Genomic DNA, 13,351 nt, shown 5'->3' on the forward strand with positions numbered 1-13,351 from the left:
GCAAGGAAGTAATTTTCAGTCATTCTTTCCTACCCCTGCAGCTTTCTATACAACCTCTTCTACTGTTAGCATTATCTTTCAACTTTCTGAAGCACATTTTGGGGGAGAGCAATTAATGCAGGAAATTGATAAAAATGCCCTAGCTCCCTGTTCCAGCAATGGACACATCCACTGGATAAATGAATGTTCCGTCAGTACAGGTGCAATAAATATTTATCTACCCTTTTTATAAAACCGCCTGCCCCCCGCCAAAAAATCTCAATGGTTCATACAACCTGACACACTTGAGTGTTGAATGTGGGTTACTACTGAACAATTGTTTGTGTTTTGTGAACACCTACAGTTCAGAACATAATAGCAAACCATGACAAATTATGGTTTGTTAGCATGGCTGGGCTCACACAATGCATCAACCCAGGTAACAACCCATTCACAACCCATAGTCAAACTTGAAAATGGGTTGCCGTGTTGTGTGAACCCAGCCATTGTTTAAAGTAGCTGCATACTCAATCACTCAATCTGCAATTCTCAAAAATATTTTGTAAATAAACACATACAAGCTGGAAAGTTCTGTTTATTAGCCTTTCCACCCTGTAAAAATGGAATGTGTTTCTTCTACTGATTTTATGTTTTAAGGAGGAAAACAATCTCTTTACTTCATATCAATTCCAACATAACAGCATAGATCTAACATAACAAGGAATTATCTAAAGTAAGTATAACTATTATGATAATGCTTCTGCTTGAATTTCTGTAATGTGAAAACACCGCTGCCTGTGTTCTTAGTTACTGATTGTTATTTCAGTACAAAAGTGCTGTCACAGATCAGTTGTATCTTGTAATTCTTAATTCCTGCAAATGCCTAATACTACTTTAAAAACACTTTTTTTCAAATGCTTCCTCAAATCCACTTTTTCCAGAGCTTTTGACACAATCCCCTGGGTCTCAAAATTTACTGTAATTAAGCAGGAACTCAAAATAAATATATTAAACTAAAGTAACTACATTTTTCTACTCTATTTATCCCACCTTTACTTCCCTATCTCTTTCTTCTGTTGTTTCCTCAGAGTTTAGACTGTAAAGTTCTTGGGACAGGGAAATGCCATCCTTTGTTCCATGTGGCACCAAGCACTCAGACAGCATTATATGAGTAAATAATAGAATTACTGTTTTCATCAGGATACAAAATAAACACTTTTAGAATAAACAATTTAGATACCTTGTTTTTGTCTTAACACTTCTAGTACTAGGATTTAATTTTATTCAGTTCGAAATTATGTATAAACTTGGAGTATATTGGTATAATGTATCTGTAATGCTCTAAAGAAACAATATCAAATCCACTGTGCTTAGAAAGATATTTAATATAATGTGAAATTTTTGGGAAAAGAAACCTTGATACACAGTGTAGGATAATAAAATTATCTATAATGTACTTGAAATGAATTAATACAGAGGAGGAAAATAATGTGAAGTAGCTAAGAATATTTGGAAACTTGTTTTGATTAATAGATATTCTTCTGTTGATGTCCCTGCTAGCCAGGTGACTTACAGACCCAGTGCCAATGAGGTTCAGTCAGGCAGAGATTCGTTCAGTTTTCTTTACTGAGCTGAGCAAAGCAACAGGGTGTCCGCTCCCTACATGCAGGCAGGAAGCTACACACACACATTCCTTCAACTCCTCCTCCTTATCCCTTTTCCTTTCCTTTTCCACTTAATCTTGCCCCCATTGTTCCCTCACCCAGTCCCCTCTCAGGGTCTGCCTGACCCTTCACCCAATCCCCTTGAGGGGTCTGCATATTCGCTGCATGCCTGGCCTCGTGCAGGTGCTTATCTACATCCAATCCCTTCACAGGGGGAGCATGATCACTGCATGCCAGACCTTGCGTGGGGGGTCTTTTTCTTCACACTACCTCTGTCTTTCTTTTTCCTTTCTAAAGCAAGCAGTTTTACAAAAAGCAAATGGCGTTTATTAAGCTAATCAAGCTCCTTCACTTCAGAAAAAGCAGTTTTATCATCTATATACTTACTTGTTTTGCACTGGCAGATGCGACAACCATTTTGGTCTGCTTTGTAGTCATAAATACAATCTGCCTCAGTCAACGTGCAGTTCACTAGAGGATAACATGTGGGTGGACCTATTGTAATATATGTTGGTTCTAACAAAGAAAGGAATGATTTTGTTATAAATACATAATGTTAAAAATAATAACATATAAGTCTAAAAGTCATTTAATGGAAATACTTGTTCAAAACCATTAAATTATGGACAATCCCACACCCAACAAACCGAAAACCTTGACAACATTCATAACACAACCACATTTAAGTGCCTGGGGTGCATAAACCAGCTGCTATTTTCTTTGAATTTGAGATTATATCTGCTTTGTCTTTAAATTTAACAGTATCATGTTCTTAATTTTTTGGAGTGGTGGCTTTTCCTTGCCATAATGTTGTTCTGGGTGCTAATTGCTTGTCTTTTCAATAGCCAAAGTGTTGGTACAGATTAAAGACTGGATTAATATTTGCAGAAAATTGGAGTTGTAGGTACAAATGGGAAGGGAAGGAGTTGGTTCGAGAATAAATCAAGATAAAAACATGATCATGAAACAGTACAAAACACTTTCCTGCTTTCTATTAGCCAATAAATATTTTAAATAATTCTTAAAAACATTAAATCAAAAGGGAGTATTATTGAAAAATATGTATTTTATTGATCCATTGGCAATGCATGTTTTCTTTTCAATTACTTCTTGCAGTCTCTGCAATGTATAATTATTATTTATATTCCTAAAAGATGGGGTTTTTTTCTCTTGAAAAGTATGTCAAAACTTCTGTAATACCAGACAGAAAGGATTACTAATGATCTTTCATTTTTAGCACTTAAAATATTCTGCAGTAACTCCATATAGATTTCAACTACATGCACACACACAAGCTTATCAGTGATGACCTTCTCCCTCCACAAAGGTAAACTCTGAGATAGAGCAATTTTGCATGCATGCCTGGTTTTCAATAAACTGCAAAAAAGCACAAAAGAAATCGTTTCACTCCCCCCGCCCTCCACAACCCACAAAAATGCAGCTTCAAAAAAAGGGAAAAATCCAGCTCTTTTCACTTCATTGAACAAGACTCAACAAATAAAGCCAGTTCAGCTACTGCCAGGCTTCTAGCTATTTGAACAGACAAACAGTGGAGCTTGAAAAACCACATAAGGTCATGTGATCTACGGTAGCCATTCACTGCTACCCTTAACAAACTACAGACGAAAGACTTAGATGAAGAGACAATAAATAGGAAAATAGCATTCTGTTTCTTGCATATTTTAGGAGCGACTCTAAATTGTGAGAAATAAGGAATGGATAGAAATGGTGACAAGGTCTGCTAATATTATAGATTACATTATGCTGCCAGGCTGAAATAATTTAGCTTTTCTGAAAATACCTGGCAGCATAATCAGAATTAACAACCAAACTATGTGGTATCACTATACTTTCACAACTACTATTTCGACATTTTTGTAAACTGTCAGTAATGAAAATTTTTAAGCAAGTTCAAAGTAAAGTCCAAGCTCTATTTGAGTTTCTCTTTCTATAAATGCCGTATATCTTTGAGCGGATCATCAAATGTATGACAGCATTATAAGTATAGCAGCGAGAGTGTTTCCAGATGGCTGCTGTTCCACTAATGGAAGGAAGCTAAAGCATGGTGGGGAGGACTTAAGCGGGGAGAAGAGAAGCTTGTGGATATCTGCTAGCACAAAACTGAATATAACCCCTTCAGTTAGATAAATGAGATGTTTTTGTATTCAGAAATTACTGAAGACCTACAAATGAAAGGAGGTCTAATTTTTTAATATGTAGCATTGGGAAATGTATGGGCATTTTGTATAGTTTAGAAATTAAGAATTAACATAAGAAAATAATGTGGAAAATAGTGGGAAAACATGGGATGGTTACAAATGGAAGATGATGTGGACTGGATACCACACCCTTGCCAGTAAAATTTCATAGTTGAGGCAGGACAACTGTACAATGAAAGCCTTATCTGAAAGCCTTTGGCAGAATATTCAGTAAAGGCAGGATGCCACACCAAGACTTTACAGTCTGAAAAGGTTTCCTATAATTGCAAGTCCATACTATCCATACTACATATTTATAAAAAAAAAATCTGAAGCATTTCAAATTTCTATTTACTTGGCAAGGACCCTAGGCTACAGTAGAAGGAGCCTTACTGGAGAGGAAGGTTGGTTAATGAAATATGACATGGGGGAATAGAATTCTAAAAGATTTTCTCATGACATACTGGTTTTCAAATTCGCTCAGGTTTCTTAAAATTTAGTAGAAATTCCTGGTTAAAATACTCTCAAAAGCTGAGTACACAACAGGTCTACTTTTCTACAACCACAGAGGAGGGATTTTCCACATTATGAAAAGGGGACAATCTTGTACAGCAGTGGTCAAAGAACTGGACACAACTGGCTCTCTTTAGAAGCCTTCTGTCTTTGATTTTTAGTTCATAAATTCTAGTTAATGAAACACAATGTACATATGTTTCTGCTAACATGGAAACTATACAATATCCACCACCCAAACAAAACAACTTTTTAGCTGCAAGTAAGTTTTATTACCTACAACTGTATCATTTACCCAGAGGAACTAAGAAATAGTCCAACTTTTAAAAAACTGATATCAACACAAAGAATACTACTTGATACAGTTCTTGTCTATAACGGATCCTTAGTGCAAAACTCCCCATATAAAGGAAACACATCAATCAGGTCATGTTGTCATCCAAAAGACAGAGGTGGAGATAAGAAGCTGTCACCTCCAATTTGTCAGACACTCACTTATGGGGCAATTAGAGATGTTTAGGCAGAAAAAAATGACCTGCAACTGTCAGAATTCCACTTCTTTGCATCCCAGGATAGAGATCAGTCAGGTGGTAACAACATCTACCGATATAAAAGTAGAAACTTTACCCTCCCTCATAAAAAGCCAGCATGGTGTAGTGGAACTGGGACTCAGGCAATCTGGGTTCTAGCCCCCACTCAGCCATAGAGCCAACTGGATGACTTTGGGTCAGTCGCAGACTCTCAGCTCAACTTAGCTCACAGGGCTGTTAATGTGGGGATAAGACTGAGAGCAACAGGAGAATGATGGAAGTTGCCTTGAGTTGGTTAAAAAAGAAAAAGGTGGAATATAAATCTAATAATAGTCAATGAGGCCGAATTGGCTATCCTGTAAATTTCCTTGGTCAGAATATTAATTGATATCGATCTCATGGCTTCTCTGTGCAAAGGGGCCATGATAGCTGCTGAAATGTGTTAACCTTGGTATTCCTGCTAGCATAAGGAAAAGTATTCAGATTGTGGGACCCCTTCCATTTTCTTAGTGTATACTCTCAAAGCTCTAGAAACAGTGAATGTAGAACACTGATACTCCTTTAGGTATTGTCACAAGCTTGACACTGGAACAAGAAACTATTAGTGCTTAGGCTCTGAATATTCACCTTGGGAAGAAAGAACAGGTTAGGTCACTGCTGCTACCTTGTCTTAGTAGGAAAAAAAAGTTCCTTCATGGTCGATCTCCTCTAGTACCCAAATATTATGACCAGGGAGACTACATTCTTAGTGAATCCATTATATGGAATTATCTTAATAGAATCAAAGGGAACCAAAATATATGCCCAGGAGTAAAACCTAAAATAAGATCAGGGAGATTCCTCATTGGAAATGATAATGTGAATGTTTTGCCTTGCTTGCCCTTCTGCTTCTGCTCATTGCCCAATGCTGTCATCTAGCTCTTCAGGTTGTTTGTACCAGGGCCATTGTTATCCCATCTAGAAAAAACCAACAACATCCCTACTAAACCTGCTCCTCTTGGAACATCTGAGGAAAGCTTTCTATGTTGCCTCCAGTTCTGTAAGTAGAAAGCCTTTATGAAAAAGAGAAAAAAGAAGAATGGCAGAATTTATCTCTGGAACATTGATCTCTGGAATCTACTAACTACCAAGCAGGCAGCTGAACCTTGTCAGGATTTGGCTGATGATTTTACCACCTTGTCCTGCAACTTGGTCTGTAGCCAACATTCCCCCAAACTCTTTTCCTATGCAATTTATTTTGTATAATAAATGTCTAGTTTCATGGACTCTTTTTTGCAGGCCCATACAGCTTGGAGCCCAAGTCTAATATAACCTACCTGACATATGGTGGCCCATCAAGAAGTTAATTAACCTTTTATTGGTGTCCAGGGAATGATATGAAAGGCTATCACACTGCTAATGGGTGGCATTTGATGTGGCAGTTCTAAGTTGTTTGTTTATTGTACTAGCTATGCTGCTACAAAGTACTGAAACATGAATTTTCCAGGAACTCTTATAATGCATGTAAGTATCCTGTTTCAGTGTACAAGCATTTGGGTGCTTCTCTTGAGATTTCAAGTCTCTGATGGATCAAACCTAGTACACTGCATTTCCTATGCTGTATTAATGGGGCTTCTCACAGTTGGGCTAATAAATACTTCACGAAGAAAAGATTAATATTTGCATATTCATGGAAAAGTTAAAAATGCCATTATGCTATGCTTGTCATCCTCTAATTGCTTAGGAAGTAAGAAATCAAAGCATACTTGAAAATGCAAAATTAGAGTGGCTTGAAATTAATATAACAGCATCCCATGTTGTACTTTTTAAGTTTAAGACAAATACACATGTAACTTAACTTTCATGAGCAAGGCTGTGTTTACTTCACCCTACCCAGTGTGCATCCCCCCCCTTCCCCGGCCACACAATCTTGGTGGGCACTTGAGAATAGTGTGTGTGTGTGCGCGCGCGCATGTGTGCTCGCATAGCAGGGAATCAGAAACTGAAAACTGGGGAACTTCTTTGTGCAAGTGGAAATGTTCTTTTGTTCACAAAGGGCACCTCTAGATCTAAGCTACAGTAGCAAATGCTCCTTTATTATTTAATACAATGTTAAAGATATGCTTAAATGCACAGAAGCAAGCAGCAGCAATATTTATCTAATAAAATAAAACAGGCGTTTGGCTGGGGGGGCGGGGGAGGTTGTCCCTGACAAACCTGTTCCTTAATAAGCCTATTAAGATTCCATGTCCTCTGCGGAACATTTTCTGTCTTCCAAAAAAGTTAAGTACTGGCTCCTGAGCAGCAGAATATGTGTTTACTTAAGCTTCCTGGAAAAACATTCATATCATTCCAAGGGTGACTAAATGTTTTCCATCCTCATAGTTAGCATTCCAGACAGCTTTTCTTTTCTCTGAGTTCATTACATGAAAAATACCAGTTCCAAGTTCAGTGCGCGAGAATTTCCTTCCTGGTGCCCAAATTCCTAAAGTAGCAGCAACAAATCAGCTATCTACTGAAGTATTTTTACAGTGGCATTGCTTTGTTTTATCCTTTAATTAAAATGTTATAGAAGTAATCAAAGTAAGGAATTCACAGAAGAGACAGAATCTTAAAAACCAATAAGTGAAAAAGAAAAAAGAACATGAAAACTTTCCTCAGAAGAGACCTGAGTATGGAAAATCTCCAAATAAGGAAGGGTTCATTCCAATTAAAAGAAAAAGCACTTCATAATCTCAGTGTGGATTTACCACTTTCAGTGCAGATCTACTACATTCACAAGAGGTAGATCATTAAGGGAATTTTCCGACTGCTACACTGGCTACACATGACACAATGTTATTGGCCTATTTTCAGCAAAAGTCTCTGATCTGCAACTTGAATAGTGTCATTTGGAAACTCATGGCAAACTACTATAAATGAAGGCATTTTCATAGAAGATGCTCTTACACCATGGAATTCAAATGTTGAAATGCTTAATTTTTCCCTAAACAATTGACCAAGGAAACTAAAACTTAAGTCATTAAGGTCACAATCCTATGCATGTTTAGACAGAGAAAAGTTCTAAAACTTCCAGCATGCTTGGCTGGAAGCATACTGTGAGTTGCAAGTCTTTTTTTCTGAATAAACATGTGTAAGATTGCTTCTCAAATCATGCACACCAAGAGAGATAAATCAGGCAGACATCTCTCAGAAGTCTAAAAAGCACTCTTGTCTGTTCCTAGTGTAACACACAATGGTCCCTTCATAATTTTGAACAGTCCATGTGAGAAGAAGCCTAAAACCCAAGTAGCAGTACAGGATTGCTATGAAGGTTGCTTGGGGGGGGGGGGGGGGGGGGGGGGGGGGGGAGGGACGGACAGGTGAAACTCTATAGTCTCAGTTGTGCACTGAACGTCTTTTCATGGTAAATATTCTTGTTCTTCCTTTATTGTCCTGCCCACTAGCTCCTTTCTTCCTATGCTCCTTAACTCTCTTGCCCTTCTCCTTCCTCCAGCACCTGTCCAACATTTGCCCAGCATTGCCTGAACAAATACTGCAGCCTCTTGCTTGCAACTGACTGTTTCTGGATTGTCCTTCTTGTGTTTCTGTTGCAGCACTTCATCCCATATCAGTCCAAGTGCTGAAAAAAACTCACTCTTCCGCTACATGTGTGCTAAACTGCTTACACTTAGTACTGATCATGAATTATTCTTACCCATAGTTCTGTGCCTAACAGAAAACTCATTTTATCCACTTTCCCTCTCTTTGAACCAGTAAATTTCCCAAATCAAAGGCTACTGATATTTTATCTCAATGCTGAACAAACTGTTGCTGAGCTGAAATTGCAAGTAGATTTCATTCGTCCACACTGAAAGATTGCCAGCATAGCAACAGGAATGTGCCCCCCGTCCCTATTCAAAGGGAAGCTTCATTTGTGCCCCTTATGTATTATCACATAGTCAAACTTGAGGTCATATAAACTACTATCCAAAAGGGGAGCAGTATCAGAAAGAACAAAAGTAACTGGAAGAAAGTCGAATGGAAAGTTGAATGGTCTATAACTCCATCATCATAAACTGTCTGCACTTAGAAAACTATTTGGAGAACAGGATCAAGGATGAGAAACTGAACCTGGGCCAGAGGTCTTCCAGCACAGCAGGGTGATCAATGAAGACTTAGGCACAGAAAGGGAGAATTGGTCCAGTTGTTTGAGCAATGAAGACATGTTTTCTCTTCTTCCCATTCATGGTGTGAGCAATAGGAAGGCTTAATTTACCCTTAAAATTGGCTACATGTGATGCCATCATATTTAGCATATGGTTCATGCATGGCTTGGATCATGCAGCAAAGAAATCTTTCCTAGTTAAAAAAATAGAATAAAAACAGTTCTAAAGCTCCAGTGCATTGGAAGAAAAATGACCACAGTGCAAACAAGTGTGAATGAATGCTCAAAGTACTGAACAATTTTTCACAAAGCATTATCCTTTGCAGAGATAATCAAGCCTTTCAACTCAGCACAGCAATAATACAAACAAACCCCAACAGCAAATTTTCATTCATAAAGAGAAGGTTCAGTGAACATCACTGTTGTTACAGAAGGCAGGAGATTTTTGTTTTAAAGAATAGCAAAACCATAATTTCTGTAATCAAATCAATGTTAATATTGAGTTCCCCATGTCTGACCTTCACACATTGGGCAGCATTCCCCAGGCACTTTTACAGGATTTAAGCAACTCTGTCCACAGGCTGTGGCAACACAGTGAGATTCCCCATTGATACACTGGCAAAATGTGCAGTCATCTTCCCTCCAGCGATCACCATGTGCTTGAATCTGGCCATTGGCATAGCAGCCTGCAGGGTTGCTAACTGGAGAAATGGAATCTAAAAACAAAGAACCAAACAAACACTAGGCAAAACTAAAATGGTTAAATTAATCTTCAGTAGTAACATACATGTGCATGCAATGGTAATAAGGTAGTGTTTTCAATATTTCTGGAGAGTGACCCAGTTTGCACATAATAACCCACAGTACCATGTTGTCACAATAAGTGAACTTAACGGTACAAACAATAGTTTGTTTGGTAACAACAAACAATGCAGAAAGAGAGCCCATGGTTTTGTTTTGTGAATTCCAGATAGCTTAAACTATGGGTCATTTTTAAGATGTGAATTTGCAAGCTTGCGCTGTTCATGGGTCATTTTGCCAGGCTACAGGGCAACTGGGCCTATAAAACAGTAAAAACAACTTCACAGGCAGCTACACTTCTGCTTGCCCATTGCTTGAACTAACACTAATGATAAAGTATGCTTGGCAATGCCAGCCAGGCAAATCTTCCACCAGAAGTTCAGAAGAAAAGTGGGAAATGTGTTTTAGACCATCATAAGTCTAAAGTTATTGACCTCTGCAAGTAATCAGAAAATGTAAACTTTTTAAAAGTGTGAACCAAATTTTCTTTTGTATATTTGTTTAATCCTTCAATGGAAAATTGAAGGAGACCTACCAGCTACAGAGATTCTATGAAAAATAACAAGATTGCCATTATTAATCAAACCTGTATGTTGCCCAAGGAATGAACAATATTTTTATAGGCTGGCTGAATTTCAAGTATCTTTTATCAGAATTTATGAGCTTTTAACACAGTACACCATATTTAAGACAGAAATATATCTACTTTTAAACTGAATTAATATAGCAAATGAGAAAGAAACTGACCTTCACATACTGGACAACATTCTCCCTCTGGCACATAGTATCTGTCACAATGTAGCTCACCACACTGTGCTGAGAAACAAATAGACACACCACCTTGACATCGGCAAAACCGGCAAGAGTCCATCCGAAAAATGTCTCCATCATAATATTCCACACTATTAAATACACATGCTGGCTTTGCTTCTGAAAGTAGTAAACAGGAAAAAGTACTTTTAATGGAGTTTAAAAACAATTCTGAAAGTCTCATTTCTAAGTTTATCTACTCCTAAATTTAAAAAATGGTAAAAACTGGACTTTTTATTACAAATATCAAAAGCTATTAAAGTTCACGTAATATATTTACTTATTGTATTTATAAACTGTCCCATAGTCCATAGAGCTTTCTGGACTGTGTGCAATGTAAAACAAAATGAATAACATTAATAACCAATAAAAACAATAAAACCTGAATACAAGGGACTCAGCAATTTAGCAAGGGTAGAACAAAAATAATATAGCACAGAAGCAGCTGGAAAACAAACAGCAATAAAACAGTATTAAAACCTAACATTGGTTAATCATTAACTCTTCTGGTAAATAGAAGTTTTAACCTGGCCCTGGAAGGATCAAGGATGACATTAGGTGAATTTTTCCTATAGATGTTGTATCCATTTATGGTTTTTGCTTAAGAGATTACTTCCACACTGATTCTATTTTGTTCTGGAAGGCTCTCTAATCAGGAGGAAAAGGTTCTGTGGGTGGGGGACAGAGGCTGATCTTGTGGATTAGTGAAAACTTACTTCATGCTCCAATTTATGTAAACTAAATTACTTTCCACTAAGATAAAACTACCATGCATAAATAAAGTATGCACCCTACCATGTATAAATAAAGTATCCAAATTCTAACTCATGTAAGTCTTGCTAATGGACCTTAGTTAATTTAACATTGTTCCAATAGATGTAAATCTATTTTACTTATTAGAATAAATGTTTCCTTCTGAGATCATATCCATATGGTTAATTTTTTTTTCAAAACATTAAGTTTCAGCAGAGTGCAGTATGTTTGGCAGTTCTCCTATTAAATTGAGTGTCTACTATAAAGGTAAAGGCAGGTTGCTTACCTGTAACTGATGTTCCTCGAGTGGCCATCTGTGCCGTCACACATATGGGTGCTGCGCCTGCGCAGTAGCTAGGCCGGAAGATTAAAAAGCTAACGTTTTTTGGTGGGAAAACTCCGCTCCCCTCCCCCTTCGTGGTATAAATAGAGTGGAGTGTCCGCCATTTTGTTCAGTCTTGAAGACTGAACGTTTGCCCTCTACAGGTTAAGAATAAAATTAATGACAAACAGCATTGTACCCCAATGGTACCGATACAAATTATAGTACGGTACCGAGAACAATATCCACTCACTGGCATATACCATCGGTACCGATGCAAATTACCGTATGGTACCGAAAAGCAGTATCTACTCATGGACACCGAGTGGGGCCGGTGGGTGGGTTGTGTGACTGCACAGATGGCCACTCGAAGAACATCAGTTACAGGTAAGCAACCTGCCTTTCTTCGTCGTGGCCTCTGTGCATCACACATATGGGTGATTAGCAAGCTTACCCAACTCGGAGGAGGGAGGTGTCATCAGCGAAGAACAGACGAAAGAACAGCCCTGCCAAAAAAGCAGTCCTGCCTGGCACGCACATCAAGCTGATAGTGCTTGGCGAAAGTGCATGGCCCTGCCCACGTTGCAGCTTTACAGATATCTTGAAGCGGGACCCCTGTGGCAAAGGTGGATGAAGTCGCAACAGCTCGTGTAGAGTGACCCCTCGGGGTAACAGGTAAATCTATTTTTGATAGTTGATAGGCCAAGACAAGAGTCTGGGTGATCCAGTGCAACAGCTGTTGAGGTGTGACTGGCAGTCCTTTATCATGTTCGGAGTACTTAACAAACAGTCTGTTTGTGCGACGGAAGGATTCCGTACGGGACTGATAGAAAGCCAAGCAGTGGTGAACATCAAGGGTGTGAAGAGCCCGCTCTATTGGATTCGACGGCGCTGGATAGGACGCTGGCAGAACAATATCTTGACTCAAGTGGAATGGACTCTTCATTTAGGAAGAAATGAGGAGTCCATACGAAGAATGACCTTTTCCTTATGGAAATTAAGATATGGAGGGTCTATGCGGAGAGCAGAAAGTTCGCTCGCTCTCCGAGCTGATGTCACCGCTATGAGGAAAGCTGTTTTCCAGGACACCAGGCATAGGTTGACAGTCACCAGTGGCTCAAACGGAGGTTTGGTAAGTGCTTGGAGTATGACTGAAAGGCTCCACGTTGGCATAGCCGGGCAAATAGGAGGATGTAAGTTCTGTAACCCCCGAAGAAAACGTCGAAGCAGAGGTTGAGAGAAAACTGATACCCCTTGAAGCACACCATGATAGTGTGAAATGGTGGCTACATAAACTTTAATGGATGACGGTTTCAGTCCCAAGTGATAGAGTTCCAGGAGAAATTACAAAATATTGTCAATTGAGGCCATTCCAGGAGAAAAAGAATGGCGTTCTGCAAAGGAAGAGAATCTCTTCCATTTAGCCACATAAGAGCAACGAGTGGACAGTCTTAAAGCAGATGTAAAAATCGCCTGAATTTCTTGGTCAACAGTCGTCGGTAGCGAAGCAGTTGCTGTCAAAACCGACGTACGGGCCGTTGGTACAGTGCAGTGAATACAGTCCGCTAGAGGTTGGGATGTAGTCGGTACCGACGCAGCAGAATGACTCAAGTGATCCGCCATGCCGTCAACCTCAAGGCAGTCAGATCTGGATG

The 13,351-nt window shown here is 38.8% G+C and overlaps 1 protein-coding gene across 3 annotated transcripts in view; it reads right to left on the minus strand.

Annotated features, from left to right (window-relative positions):
• Positions 1-13,351, minus strand: part of CRIM1 (cysteine rich transmembrane BMP regulator 1) — a 196,640-nt gene that overhangs the window by 34,607 nt on the left and 148,682 nt on the right. For all 3 annotated transcript variants that reach the window (XM_044455985.1, XM_044455904.1, XM_044456066.1), the window contains 3 exons: positions 10,559-10,741; positions 9,529-9,726; positions 2,031-2,159 (listed from right to left, as the gene is read on the minus strand). In XM_044455985.1, the coding sequence (XP_044311920.1) occupies positions 2,031-2,159; positions 9,529-9,726; positions 10,559-10,741 (510 nt within the window). The remainder of the gene's footprint in view (positions 1-2,030; positions 2,160-9,528; positions 9,727-10,558; positions 10,742-13,351) is intronic.

This window comes from Varanus komodoensis, unplaced genomic scaffold, assembly GCF_004798865.1.
Source record: "Varanus komodoensis strain SLA01 unplaced genomic scaffold, ASM479886v1 scaffold1, whole genome shotgun sequence".
Classification (NCBI taxonomy): domain Eukaryota; kingdom Metazoa; phylum Chordata; class Lepidosauria; order Squamata; family Varanidae; genus Varanus; species Varanus komodoensis.